Source organism: Phocoena sinus, chromosome 1 (assembly GCF_008692025.1).
Source record: "Phocoena sinus isolate mPhoSin1 chromosome 1, mPhoSin1.pri, whole genome shotgun sequence".
Taxonomy (NCBI): domain Eukaryota; kingdom Metazoa; phylum Chordata; class Mammalia; order Artiodactyla; family Phocoenidae; genus Phocoena; species Phocoena sinus.
Genome location: NC_045763.1, coordinates 45,831,312 through 45,846,026, shown reverse-complemented (window position 1 = coordinate 45,846,026; position 14,715 = coordinate 45,831,312). Strand labels below are relative to the sequence as shown.

Sequence of the window (14,715 nt, the reverse complement as noted above, 5' to 3'; positions counted from 1 at the left end):
AACCGTTTCTACTGAGTCCGTGAGGCTGTGCTTCTAAGCCCTCCCATCCTCTGTGAAAAGGCCAGGGTCTCTGATTTGAAAACTTGCCTCCAAAACCTGACTTTCAGCCTTACTTTCACCCCTGATTTACTGTATGGCCTTGGGTGAGTCTTTGGCTTCTCTGGGCCTCCAGCTTGTCATCTATGAAGTGGGGGCATGTAAGTGGCCATCGGGGTCTGGGCCTCTGCAGGAGGGAGGACCTGGCAGGCCTGCTGCCTCCTGGGCAGCGGCCGTGCTGGCTTTCAGGAGGCTCCTGAGGGGGTCGGGTCAGGGCAGCAGGTGGTGCACCCGAAGCCTCCCCTGAGGGGCTGCATGTCCAGATGTCCTTCAGGAGTGAGCACCCTGCTTGATCTCCTCCTCGCCACACTCCGCTGTCGCGTCCTGGGCCCCCGCCGGCCCCCGCGCCAGCCTTCCACTCCATCCCCACAGTGCCGGCTGCTCTCCCGGGCGTGAGAGAGAGCAGGACGCAGCTGCAGCCCCTGGAGGAGATCTCACTCTCTATCTGGAAGACCTTTCTGATTGGCCAGGCTGCACACAGTGGAAGAGTGGGCTGCCTGGGGAGGTGGTGAGCTTCCTGTTCTGGAGCAGCGGAAGCGAGGCTGAGATTTGTACAGGGGATTTAGTAACTGCACGTGGGCTTAGAAAGGGCCCTTTAAGACCTCATGCTTAAGGCAGCATTAAAGGCTTTGGCGTTTGCTCTGCCAACATCCCAAATCAGTACACACCTCTGAGGGCTGAGGGAGCACTTCAGAGCCATCATTTCATTTGATCCTCACACGGCCCTGTTAGGGTGGGGGCTCTTTGTCCCCATCTTATGGACGAGGCAGCACAATGGAGGGGTTGCAGTTCTGAAGCCATGATCATAGCTGCACGAGGGGCCATCACTCTGCTTCTGCACCTCAGTGTCTTAATCTTTAAAGTGGGGATAGTAGTGAGGTTGTGGTGGTTAAATGTAGGTGATACTAAGCCCATAGCACAGCCTGGCACGGAGGAAGCATTGTTATTTTTGTGGTTTGCCCAGAGTCAGGCTCTGCTGGGGCAGGCTCTCTGTGTTCTGACCTCAAATCTGTGGCTCTGCTCACCACGCGTGGCGTCGTCCGTAGGGAGGGACTGGCCCCTTTGTTCACTCATCTTGCGGCATATTTGCTCCAGGGCAGGTGAGTGTCTTCCGGCCCAGGGACTCAGCCCTGAGCAGGCACGGGGGATGCCGGCGGCCAGAGGAGCCCTCCGCGGCTGCCCTCCCCTCCCTCCCCCGACTGCAGGCCTTGCTGTCTGCCAGCCAGCCTGGCGCTGCTGCAGTCATTGTGCACACCCTGTCTGGACACTGTCACTCCAAACCCCTCTCTGGGTTACCAAGCCAAGGAGGTGGTCCCAAGATGGTCCCTGGCTGGAGAACCTGCCACCAGCCTGATGGTGGCTCTGTTTGTCAGCTCTGGCCCTTGAGCCTCCTGTTGTGTCCCCACTCCCACCCTCCTCCCCACCTCCCAGATGTGTGGTGTAGAGAGCAGACCCTGAGGCTTGCAGATCCAGGATTAACCCCCAGCAGAGACATTAGCTGACTGTGAACTTGGGCACATCTTTCTCCCCCCAGACCCTCAGTCTCCTCTTCTATAAAATGGGAATAATACCAGCTTCGTGGCATCGTGACAAGGTCCAAACCAGAGACTGTATGTGTTATGTGCTCATTAAAATTGGCCAATGCTGGCTGTTCTTTGCCATCAAAATTCCACCAGCCTGCTGCTTTTTCCTACAAAGGCAGAGCTCAGGCTACAACCAGCCTCATGTTACTTTCCATTCATTCACTTCTTCACTCCGTTGACAATCCAGCGCCCAGTCTGTGCCAGCTGACGTGTGCAGTGACGGGGGATATGAAGATCAGTAGGATAGAGTTCCCGCCTTCCAAAGGGGTTCAGAGTCCAGTGGGAGAGATGGACACGTGGCCACGATCATAAGCCAGAATGCTGTAGGCCATTGGGGGAGGACATTACAAGGCACTCTGGGAGTGACTAGGATGGAGCAGTTAACCCCATGGGATGGAGCAGGGAAGGCCTCACAGAGGAGGTGCTGTTTGAGCTGGGTATTGGAGGATGTGTAGGAGCCTGCCAGGTGGAGAAGGGAGGCAAGATATTTATTCCTGCGAAGAAAATAGCTCTGGAAGAGGCGAGTCGGGGAGCAGTGGTGAAGGAGATGAGCCAGGTGAAAGGCCTGGGTGCCTGGTTCAGTGGCTCTGACCCATCCCACTGCCATGGTGGGTTGTGCCGAGCTGAGTTGGGACTCCTGCAAGTTACCAGGTTTTGTGTAGACTCTTCTCTTAAATGGGACAGTGATTCCCTTGAGCAGGGAGACAGAGTTTTCCCTCCTGCTCCTCCAGTGCTGTGCCTGTTGAGGGCCGCACGTGCTGACACCTGCATCGGGTGACGATATGGAGGGACAGCCCAGGCCCGGGGCGGGGTGGGGTCTGCAGACGCCCGGCCGCGGGACAGGCCTTTTGGGAGTGTGCCTCCCCTCCCACATGCAGACTCAGCCCTGCCCCCAGCCTGCTGGCTGTTTCTTCTCCCCAGATTTCTAAGGTGGGTGGTGGTCACCAGCTGGTCCTATTACCGAGTCTCGTCCCCTCTCCTGCCTGAGTCCTGAGGGCAGGTGCCAGCCAGCATCATGAGCTCCTTCCTGGGTGCCTGCGTGCTTTTGGGAGACCCTTCCTGAAGCCCCTGAAGTTGCATCTAAAGCTGGGACTGTCCCTTTGTGCTGGCTTGTCTTTGTGGTCCTGTCAGTTGGTTCCCACCCAGCATTTTTTTTTTTTTTTGCGGTACGTGGGCCTCTCACTGCTGTGGCCTCTCCCGTTACGGAGCACAGGCTCCAGACGCGCAGGCTCAGCGGCCATGCCTCACAGGCCCAGCCACTCCACGGCATGAGGGATCCTCCTGGACTGGGGCACGAACCCGTGTCCCCTGCATCGGCAGGCGGACCCTCAACCACTGCGCCACCAGGGAAGCCCCCACCCAGCATTTTTTTAATGAATGTATTACTTTCTCATCAGATCCTTTTCACAGACTAACCCTCTCGCTTATGTTCTGTTTGTTTTTCCCCCTCCTTCTCTCTCCGGTTCCCCTTCTCCTTCTCATAGACTGACGCTTGGTTATCGTTGCAGAATTACGGCAGCGGCATGAGACCACCACCCAACTCCCTTGGCCCCGCCATGCCCGGGATTAACATGTAAGGCCAACCACCCTGCTGGCGGCTCAGAGCCCATGGCTTTCCCCGCCCTTTGCTCCCCTTGAGAGACGTGTGATGGGAGTAGTTACTGGCACCTCTCTGGACCTCAGTCTCTCATCAGTAAAGTGAGGATGTCGAGCATGCCGGTGATGAGACCTCATGCACCCCCATATAGCGCTTGTCTGTGCCAGGTAGTCTTCCAAGCTTGCTACATGGATTCGTTCACCTAATCTTCATGATAACCCTGTGAGGTGCTTATTATTATCCCCTGTTGACAGATGGGGTGACTGAGGGCACAGAGAGGTGAAGTAACTTGCCCAGGCTCACACAGCTCTAAGTGGCAGGGTCAAGATTTGAAGTCCTGTACGGTTGATCACTCTTTCAGGGACTTCAGTGGTGTAGCCCTTTTGTGGTAGTTGATCCCTATGAGAATCTCTGTATTCCCTTTCTAGGAAAATGCATGTGCAGAGGAAATATTATTTTCACAAATTTTACACATAATTTATAGGAATCTGTAGATTTCTACCCACGGAACTACACATTATTACCCCAGAAGAACTCTAGGAGTGTATGAAGTCTTCCTGTTAGTGATTTCAGCCCTCTTGTTCTGACCCTGCTGGCACCACCCCCTTGGTGCTTATAGCATCATTTTTCGTTGTCTCCACCTCTCTCTCCCTCTCTCAGGGGCCCGGGAGCTGGCAGACCCTGGCCCAATCCTAACAGTGCTAACTCAGTGAGTACCCAGGTTGGCGGGGGGAGGCGCTATCTGCTAGGGACTGGGTTCTAGGGAGCAGGGTGGTTCCTGTCCCCAGGTTGGAGGTGTCGTGGGGAGTGGGATGCAGCAGGCTTCCACCTGATGCCTTCAAGGAGAAGCCCACCTGTAAGGTGAAGCTTGGGAGTATCGTGCTGGGGCCATCGGGCTCTCCCCGCTGCTCTGCAGAAGCTGAGGTGTGAGCTGAGAGCTGGGCTCAGAGCCCTGTCCATGCGGAGGCTTCTGCCAACCTCCTCTTTCTTGGCAGAGCTGGCTTCCAGCACTCAGAGGAAGGAGCCGGGAAGGGGCTTAGCACAGACGGTCCCGGGCAGGAGGCCGGGGGTGGGGGAAGCTTTCACTTTCCTGTCCTAGAACTGGAGGGTCTCCCGCGCCTCTGGCCCCCCAAGGCTCCCTGCCGAGGCTCTAAGGATCGGTTCAGCATAGGAACTGGACTTGGCTCACATCCCTGGCCCCCCTAGAGACACTAACCAGGTGGCTCAGTGTGTTTCCCATCAAGAGTGGGGTTGTGTCCCCCAAAGGATTTGGAAGGTAGAGCACTCATTGCCTGTCAGAGGGGGTGTCTCTGAGGTGTCGTCCCCCTCTTGTTTCTAGATTCCATATTCCTCCTCATCACCCGGCACCTACGTGGTAAGTGTGTGCAGGTTTGGGGCATTGCATGTCTAACCTCATGTGACTGTGTGTGTACAAGAGTACGTGGGGTGAGGGGGCCCTGCCTCTTTCCTTTCACACCATATTCTGAGCACAGATTCCAAACTGTGCTAGAACTTGCTGTCAATATTCAGGTATCTGTACTTTCTGGTGGCCCAGAAGTCCCCAAACAAGACCCAGAGTTGGGACCCCCATTCGGGGGACTGACCAGTAGGCCAGTCAGCTTCCACTACAGGCCTCTGGTTTCACCGGTCCCCATGGGTATGAGCACACACGCACGCCCACAGCTACCTCTTGGTTTAAAGAAAGGAAAGGGGGAATCCAGTTCCCCCAAGCCTTAAACACCCGGGCCCCGGGTGAGCACTGGCTGCTGGCTTGGCTGGAGCTCAGTGGCCTCACGTGTGTGGCCCCACGTGTGTCATCACCATGGGTTTTTTACCATGGGTTTCTGATGTCAGTTTTTATCTCATCTCCAGGGACCCCCTGGTGGTGGCGGCCCTCCAGGAACACCCATCATGCCTAGTCCTGCAGGTAAGAAGGCTGGGGGAGGGGTGCCGCTGAGGGAGTAGGGAGTCCTGGAGGGGCCTGGGTGCAGAGCCAGGGCTTGCAAGCCGCTCTTCCTGAGCAGTGCGCCCCCCACCCGGCATCTTGGCACCAGGGATTTAGTGGGCAGGAGGCCCCGGTGCCACCAACCTGCCATGTGGCCTCAGCCGGGTCACTCCTCATCTCCAGTGAAAGGACAGGGCAGAGCAAGGAGATCTGGAAACAAGGGGTCTCACAGCTTTCGGCTCCTGCTGGTCAGAGAGAATCCTGTCCTGGTTGTCATTTCTCTAGATGACTGAGAAGGGGCTTTTGGGTCCTGGCATCCTGGGACCAGGACTCTACAGCGGGATGCCTCTTGAGTGTCTAGAGCTGTTGGCTTCTGGTCCTCTGTATCGAAGATCCCTTTTCCCCTTTTCTTTAATCAGAAGAGGGCATGTGCACACACCCACACCACACACACACACACACACACACACACAGCATCACAACTGTGTTTTTTCCCAGCTAAGAGTAGCGTACCGTCAACTAGAAGGAATTCAACATACTATCTTTACCCACCCCCAAAATAAAAAGTGAGAGGTAGTTGGATCTCTGCCCGAGAAATACTGGTGCCTGCTCCTGATATAAACATGTTAGCTGATTTCCTAAGGAGACTTTGCTGGCTAATTGGGGACACGGAGGAGTCCCTCTCTCCCATCCCCTCAGCTCCCTGTAGCAGGGCAGCTGCTCAGTGGCAGGGGTGGCTCTGGCGGCGACCGTGATATTCCCGCTCCTGTTCCCTCTTTCTGCTGCTGCATTTTTATGAGCTGCATGACCTACATTCAGACTGGGTCACATTAAACCACTCCATATGTTACTGCGTCTCCAGCACCATCCCTGCCTCTCTCTCCTGCCCCATCGGCTTGGCAGGGTGGCCCCATCAGCTTGTGGTGTTTCTCTTTCCCAGTTTGACTAACACTGCCGGGCGGGGTTGAGGGGAGAGCACAGGTGGTGGTCTGGCCGCCCCTGCATTGCCAGGCAGTGTCTGGGGACCAGATTTGGTTTGAGATGGGGGAGACGGCTTTGCCATGTCCACATTGCTATCTAGGCGCCCTGAAATCCTTCCTTTCAGGGTTGAGTGGTTTTCACAGTTAAATTTTCTGCGATTAAAAACTTTGTGAATCTTCATTAAATACAAATTAGCCAGAAAATGATGGTACTTAGAGGAAATTTTAGGTGATAAAATACAAAAGAATGAGTTCAAGTGCCATGAGTTTGTTTTAATTAAGAAGTGAATTAATCACCCCGACTTGCGGGTTTCCACTGTTCTACAGATTCAACAAATTCCAGTGACAACATCTACACAATGATTAACCCGGTGCCGCCTGGAGGCAGCCGGTCCAACGTAAGTCAGCTTCTAATAATTTACACATCAGGTACTGCGACAGATCCGACTGACGTCGTCGGCTGAGCGGAAAGCAAGCTTAGCTGATGACAGCCATTTGTTACCAAAGATGGATAAAATAAACCATCAGAAAAGTGATTGACTCTTGGGCAGCTTGGTTGCCATTTCATAGCTGGCAGCGGGTGGGAGAGAAGTGGGTGGGCTGATTCGCACACCTCTGGTCAGAGTGGGGCGCCCAGCCTCACGGTGGGGACCCCTGCTGGCCCGAGCCGGCTGTTGACGGGGAAGAGCTGCAGGCTGCAGGTGGGCCTGGGCCGGTCCCTGCTCGGCTGACTGTCTGTGCACCTGGGCGGTGTCTCAGGTCCATATCCTTGGCTGTGGAGCTTTGGGGGGAGGCCCCCGGGGGCCTGCCTGCTGTGTGCCTCTGGGAGCCCTCAGACCCCCCCATCTTGTAACCTGTCTGCCTCTGCTAGGGCCCTTCCCTCATCTAGAAGCCACTTCCTCCCTTCTTGGCCTCTCGAAGTCCCAACCTGTAATGATGTTGTCGCTCAAATTCCACTTGTTCTGATTCCTGCTCACCTACTCCCTCTCGTGTTCCCGCGCCCATGTCAGGACTGGACTGTGCAGTGGCGGCCTGTCTCCCTCTCCCGGCTGGGAGCTCCCTAAGGACAGGGCTGGTCTGACCCACAGACAACCCTTCCTTGCCAGGCGGGGGAGGTGAGTCCCACTGGCCTTGCCCTCCGGGAGCTCAGGGTCTGGAAAGGAGGCTGTCACGTGACCAAATCAGTAGTTTGTGGGCTGCAGAGCCAGAGGGTGGGCTTGTGACCCCAGGGTTGGCTCGGGCCCTTAGGGATGCACAGTTTGGTTTTGCCAGTTCGGTTCCTGATGTGCCTCCTGAATCACCCCATGTGTTAAATCCTGATTATGGGCTGCCCTGTGCTGGCCACTGCGCGTGTTTCATCCTCCAGCAGCCTCTGGGTGAGGGTCATTGCCCTGCCTCCTGGGGGTGCCGAGAGGGACCTTACCCGGGGTCCTGGGACTGAGAAGTGTGGGAACCTCGCTCCTCAACTGCTGCTCCACCACCATCTCTCCCCCTCTCCTGGGCAGCCAGCATCTCCCATAGCCCCTGCCTCTCCCTAGGGTGGCCAGCCAATTTGGATTTTAGCATGGAAAGCCCTGTGTCCTGGGAGATGACTTCCCAGGACACAAAAATCCTGGGTTTTGCTAATGGATGCAGGTTGGGCAGAAAAGTGTAAGACCCATATAGTGGTCCCAAAGACAGGACTGAGCACATGAAAGTGGCATAGACTCCCCACTTCCCATGGTTGCCGTCACCATATTTTCCTGAGCACGGATGCCAGCAGTCGTGGTCTGTGGCTCTCAATGATGGATCATCCGTGTTGCATCATTCCGAGGGGTACGACTCAAGTGCGCTGCATCCGGGCCCTGGCGGAGTCCACCTTTGACTCTGCTTGCGGCTTAACTGTTTGTGTCAAGATAGTGTTTTTATTTTTCACGTTGTGAGTATCACGATCATGTTTTCTAAGAGCTCAGATAATGAAAATGAGAACGATGAGACCACCAGCACCAGCGTGACCCCGACACCTCCAAAAAAAAAGGGGGGGCGCTGAATGAATTTTAATGACAGGTGTGAGGACACATACAACTGGGTCAGGGAGGCAAATAACCAAACCAGAACATACCGGCAAGTGTGCCGAAAAGATGAGAAGGGATGTGGGTGGAAAAAGGGTGGGAGAGCGCATTGTAGACAGAACTGCACAGTCTAGGACGAGATAGGCACGTCCTTCTGAATCAATCAGAAGTTCTGTGCATCCTCCAAAGAGACCAGTGCTCAGTGCAAAACAGCGGCTGCCACGTTGGCCGGGGCATGAACACCGTTGGCCCTTGAATGAACACCATCGCCATGTTGGTCCATGAACTGAGATGGCTCCATGAACGGAGAAGGTTGCATTTCCTGACTCAGAGGCTGCAACGAAGTCCTGTGGGTGAACAGAAGGGGGAATTTTGATGCCAAGTGTGTTGGTCCTTTACAGTGTACAGCTGATTCTATTGCATCTTCGAGAAAATCAGGGAGCTTCTTTCGTCATATCACATGGTTCATCACACCGTGGCAACAAAAGTCTCCCCAGCTTTTAGGTACTTTGACTTGAAAACTGGAGCTTCAAATCATAATCTTGACTTCTACAAAGAAGATGTTAATGAAACTGCAGAAAACAAATAAAAGATTGTTATTCTCCTTGTCCAAATGCAAACCAGACTTCGCTCGTTTATCTGCATATTTGGCAGACACTGCAGTTAATTTGGCAAGTTTCATTTAGTCTATAAACTTCTTACCTGCTAAATGCCCCACACACTTTGTCCCCGACACCGCTGTCAAGGGGGGAGATGTGCTTACCTTTGATAATCCAGCTTTCATAATGAAACGTTTTGGTCGCTTGTCAGTTTGCTCAAAACGTGCAGAAGCACTCAGTGAGATTTTTGAGTTTATAGAAATGGAGAGAGCCTTGGACACACGCCCACAGATGGCTGTTGCTGGCCACAGAGAAGATGTTAAAATGTCAGCCTGCTGTGATGCTCTTCTCTGATTTGGAAATACGATGAGATGAGAATGCAGAAAGGAATGACAGTAAAATAGAAATGTAGTTGCTGCTTCTCCAGAACCGTTTGATGGTCTTTAAAGAGGCCATGAGGAGCCTAGATGAGGCTGAGTGGACGGCACTTGAGCTGTTCAGATTCGTGGGGGGTTGTGATAAAGCCTCATACAGCCAAAGTAATGGCTTACCTTTGGCAGTGAGGCTGCTTGAGGACTCAAAGTGTCACCGGTAAGGGCAGCCAAGTTAGAACTTTCCCAGTTTCTTTATTAAAACTGTAACTTATTTAAAATCCAACTTAGATCTCACAAGTTCAGATTACCTTTGTGCTTTAAAGCCAGTTTCCCTAAGAGAGGTTTAATCGATAATGATATACAGTGTGCTCAGAATGTTTAGAAATGATGGCCATCGTAGGCAGGCATAGCCCATCTGATGAGCTCCTAGATGAGAAGGGCCTGACTGACAAGCAGCTGATCTTCCAAAACCCGCTTGTAGATACAAAGTGGTTGGACATCTTTGGAGAGCTGGGAGCGATTCCTACAGATCCAGAAACCTGAGCACGTAAGCAAAATCCTAAGCACTCCATGTGCAGACGTGTTCTTTTTGTTTTTGTTTTTTTTTTGGCTTCTTTGGGTCTTTGTTGCTGCGCACGGGCTTTCTCTAGTTGGAGCAAGCGGGGGCTACTCTTCGTTGTGGTGCGCGGGCTTCTCCTTGCGGTGGCTCCTCTTGTTGTGCAGCATGGGCTCTAGGCGCACGGGCTCTAGAGCGCAGGCTTGGTAGTTGTGGCGCACGGGCTTAGTTGCTTCGCGGCATGTGGGATCTTCCTGGGCGAGGGATTGAACCCGTGTCCCCTGCATTGGCAGGCGGATTCGTAACCACTGTGCCACCAGGGAAGTCCATGCAGACGTGTCTGTGGAGAGGATAGTCTGGTGTTACCACGTTGGACTGACACCAGGGCTTGATAAGAGCAGAGCGGCACGTCGGTACATTTTCCATTTGACTCTGTATTCAGATTTGCCACTACATGAAAGGAAAGAAGGATGCCCAAGAACCTGCAGGCAGTTCAGGGAAGTATTAGTGGAAAAGCAAGCGCCATTTGCCCTGTTGGACCCCTGAAAGCAAGACAGGTCCCCAGCAGCTCTAATGGACACCACCCCCGCCACAAAAAAAAAAAATCGGCCAGGCTCTTGCTTTGGCCATGTCTTCTCACACTAGCATGGTCTGGTCCTGAAACGTGGCCTCAGGAGGTGCCACCAGTGTTCCCATCAGTACACAGAGGATATAGGACTGAATGAACTTCCTTGAATGGATTATCCAAGACATCTACCCAATGAAAGAAACAATGCTAGCTTTTTGTACGTAAAACTTTTTTTTAAATCTTTTAAAAAAATTTTTAAAAAGCAGAGCAAAAATATCCTATTGTGATACAGGACAGAAAAAAGTGTCAGTTTTTAGAAACTAAATATAGGTAGTATCTGTTTAATCAGTCCTATTGTATTTAGGTTCTCTTTTGAAAAAATCTTAACGTGTGTGTTAAATAAATACACAGTAATACAGCCTACAACATTTAAATATCCAGTAAAGAGTTAAAATAATTTGCTGTGTCAGAACACAGAAATATTATAAAAGTGTTGTGTTTTTTCCACACGTCATTTGTTTAACTGGTCCTGTTGCCACTGTTAACTAGTTCAGCTGTTCTTTAATTAACAGCATTTAAGCAACGGAAAAGTAATACAGAATAAAGAAGTGGCGCTGGGACAACTGGATATCCACGTGCAGACAAATGAAGTTAGACTGCATCCTTACAACATACACAAAAATTAACTCAGTGTAGACCCTAGGCCTAAACGTCAGAGCTAAAACTATCAAACACTTACAAGAAAATGTAGGAATAAATCTTTGTGACCTGGGTTAGCAAAGCCTTCTTACCTACAACACCAGAAACACAAGTGACAAAAGAAAAGAAGTAGCTGCACTAGACTTCATTAAAATTTAAAACTCGAGGGGCTTCCCTGGTGGCGCAGTGGTTGAGAGTCCGCCTGCCGATGCAGGGGACACGGGTTCATGCCCCGGTCCGGGAAGATCCCACATGCCGCGGAGCGGCTGGGCCCGTGAGCCATGGCCGCTGAGCCTGCGTGTCCGGAGCCTGTGCTCCGCAACGGGAGAGGCCACAACAGTGAGAGGCCCGCGTACCGCAAAAAAAAAAAATTTAAAACTCGTGCTTCAAAGGACACTGTCAAGAAGGTAAAAAGACAGCCCATAGAAAATATTTGCAAGTCATATGTCTGGTAAGGGGCTTGAATCCAGAATATGTAAAGAACTCTTAAAACTCAATAATAAAAAAACAAACCAACTTAAAAATGGCCCAAGGGGACTTCCCTGGTGGTCCAGTGGTTAAGAATCCAACTTGCAATGCAGGGGATGCCAGTTTGATCCCTGGTTGGGGGACTAAGGTCCCACATGCCACGAGGCAACTAAGCCCACACACCACAACTACAGAGCCCGCATGCCGCGACTACAGAGCCCACGCGCCCTGGACCCTGCGCCCCACAACTAGAGAGAAACCCACGTGCCACAACTAGAGAGAAACCCACGTGCCACAACTAGAGAAAAGCCTGCGTGCCACAACTAGAGAGAAGCCCACGGGCCACAACGAAAGATCCACATGCCGGAACTAAGACCCGACGCAGCCAAAAAATAAACTTAAAAGCAAATGGGCCAAGGATCTGAATGGACATTTCTCCAGAGATGTACAAATAGCCAATAAGCACATGAAAAGATGCTCAGCGTCAGTTATTAGGGAAAAGCAAATGAAAACTACAGTGAGCTGTCACTTCACACCCACTAGGATGGCTAGAATCAGAAAGACATTATAATGAGCGGTGTTGGCGAGGATGGGAAGAAATTGGAACCCTCACACATAGCTGGAGGGAACGTGGAATGTGGAGTGGTGCAGATGCTGTGGAAAACAGTCTGGCAGTTCTTCGAAAGGTTAAACAGTTACCCTGTGACCCTGCAATTCCACTCATAGGTATCTACCCCAGAGAAATGAAAGCATGTCCACACAATAATTGTACACAGATGTTCACAGGAACACTAGTCATAATAGCCAAAAAGTGGAAACAACCTAACTGCCCATTGACTGATGAATGGGTAATTAAAGGTGGTATATACATACAGTGGAACGTTACTTGGCCGTAAGAAGTAATGAAGTACATGATACATGCAACAACATGGATGAACCTTGAAGACATTTTGCTAAGTGAAAGAAGCCAGCCACAAAGGTCACATATAATTCTGTTTGTATGAAGTGTCTAGAATAGCTAAATCTGTAGAGACAGAATAAATTAATGGTTGAGTGGGCCTGGGGATTCAAGGGGGGCGGGGATGGGGAGTGACTGCTAATGGATGCAGGTGATGAAAACGTCCTAAAATTGATGGTGGTGGTGGTTGCACAACTCCATAAATACACTAACAGCCACTGAATCGCATACGTTAAATGGGTCACTTGTATGGTATGTGAATTATATCTCAAGCTGTTAAAAAGAATAACAGAAATACACATAATATGTTATTTAAGATACCTGTTTTTAAATATATGTATGTTTCCGTAATGACACATGTGCATAACTGTTTATTGTCAAATTTCGGGATTCTTTTGCTCTGGTGTGACTGTGTCTGGGTTTGGCTCCTTAAAAAGTTGGTCACCCTCATCCTCCTATCACTTGGGTTCATAAGCATGAAATTGGTTGCCAGATGGCAAAATGTGCCCCAATGCCTGCGAGTGGCCCTGGGAGGCCACTGGGGAGGCCAGGATCCTGCACCCACGGGGTGTGTGAGTGGGAGGCGGGGTGAGGAAGCGGCTGGTGCCGCAGCCCCTCCCCTGCAGTCTCGTCACATCAGTTCCTGCTCCAGCCACTCCGTGCTGGCACCTGCTAGGAGGCCTCTTACTTCTGCTCAGGCAGGACCCCTGCTGAGAACAAGGCCATGGTCCATCTCTGCCTGCCCAGATTCTATCCTTCAATTATTTTGACGCTCTGCCTCCTCCTCCATGCAGCCTGTTCTGATTTCTCTGCCCTTTCCTCAGTGCCTCTTTCTGAAGTTGCAGCCGTGCTTTGTCTGCAGCTCTCTTTGGATCTCAGCATCCTGTGGGGAAGTTGGGTGTCCGTGGCTGTGCTCCTCCTTCAGACTGAGGCCCAGGTGTGACCCAGCTCTGTGTCCTTAGTGCCCGGCACAGGCCTCCATTCTGCCACTTCGTCCCCTGTCCACCCTGGCATCCAGTCTGTATCCCTGGGCTTCGGCTCTCCAGACTGGGCTCAGCCATCCCTTGGTGGCCATGCGATGTGACCTCTGGCCTTTGGTTGCTGCTTTGCTGAGATGGGGGGGTTAGTTCCAGACAGATTTGAGAAGGCGGGTAGAGCAGATTACACGTCTGGTGTCTGGTCTGTCTGCGCCGTCAGTTCTGCTCATTAGTGAGCTCCCCCACACAGTCCCAGCGAGAGAAGTCCTGCCACCCACGCCCCAGCTCCCCACACATTTCTGAGGAAGAGCCTGGAGGAGGCTAGTGTGATGGTTCCAGGGCCAGGCTGCCCACGGTCCAGCCGCAGCTTCTCCATCTCTCCTACCTGGGAGATCGTGCGCAAAGCATGGTCCACTCTGTGCTTCAGTCTCCTCATCTGTAAAATGGGGAGGAAAAGCACAAATGTTTTTGTTTCCTGGCCTGGCAGTTGGTCACTCCGTCTGGGTGAGGTTCTCACTGGTGAGCCCCGCACGCTGCCCCGGGATGGAAAGAGCCCGGGATGGGATCCAGCAGGCCTGGTTTGAGAGCTGTCTCTGGGTGGCCTTGGACCAGTCCCTCTCTCTCTCTGGGTGGGTTTCCTCCCGTGGTGCATAGGAATGAGCGCCTCTGCCTTGCACAATTCCTAGGGCCGAGGGGAGGCACCAGCTCCGGCCTCCTGGTGTTAAATGCCTGAGTGTGTGAGAGTGGCCCCGCCAGAATGGAAGCTCCCCGGGGATGCAGCTGGGCATGGGAGCCCTGCGAGGGTTGCAGCCGAGCCGAGGGCCCACTCAGCTGCCACGCTCTGTGCTTCTCCCACAGTTCCCAATGGGTCCAGGCTCGGATGGCCCGATGGGGGGCATGGGCGGCATGGAGCCACACCACATGAACGGCTCGTTAGGTGAGTCAGCGCCCTGACCTCATCATGCTGCCCCCTGCCCGACCCTCCCGGGAAGCCTCCTCTGCCTTGGCTCCTGGCTCCCCTAGGCCGGGTCCCCACGGGAAGATCCCAAGAGGAAGATGTTGCCTAAGTAGAAGATCCTCTTTGCAGAGGTGTTTGGGCTTGGGTGGAAGGGTTTGGAGGCCCCTGCACAGAAGGGTGGGCAAGAAACTGAACTGGATTCATTTTTCCTTTCAGGGTCAGGTGACATAGATGGACTTCCAAAAGTGAGTGTGTATTCCATGTCTCCTCCCTAACAGCACCACCCAGAAAGCCTTTCCCGCATCT

At 52.7% G+C, this 14,715-nt stretch overlaps 1 protein-coding gene across 6 annotated transcripts in view; it reads left to right on the top strand.

Moving 5' to 3' along the window:
* The window catches only part of SSBP3 (single stranded DNA binding protein 3), a 165,038-nt gene that overhangs the window by 147,623 nt on the left and 2,700 nt on the right, over positions 1-14,715 (top strand). For 3 of the 6 annotated variants that reach the window (XM_032635382.1, XM_032635364.1, XM_032635399.1), the window contains 7 exons: positions 3,188-3,252; positions 3,937-3,985; positions 4,616-4,651; positions 5,149-5,203; positions 6,529-6,599; positions 14,310-14,388; positions 14,626-14,654. In XM_032635382.1, the coding sequence (XP_032491273.1) occupies positions 3,188-3,252; positions 3,937-3,985; positions 4,616-4,651; positions 5,149-5,203; positions 6,529-6,599; positions 14,310-14,388; positions 14,626-14,654 (384 nt within the window). Of the gene's footprint in view, positions 1-3,163; positions 3,253-3,936; positions 3,986-4,615; positions 4,652-5,148; positions 5,204-6,528; positions 6,600-8,653; positions 9,023-14,309; positions 14,389-14,625; positions 14,655-14,715 lie in introns of those variants that run through there. The other 3 variants (XM_032635355.1, XM_032635374.1, XM_032635391.1) reach the window with 2 other exon arrangements.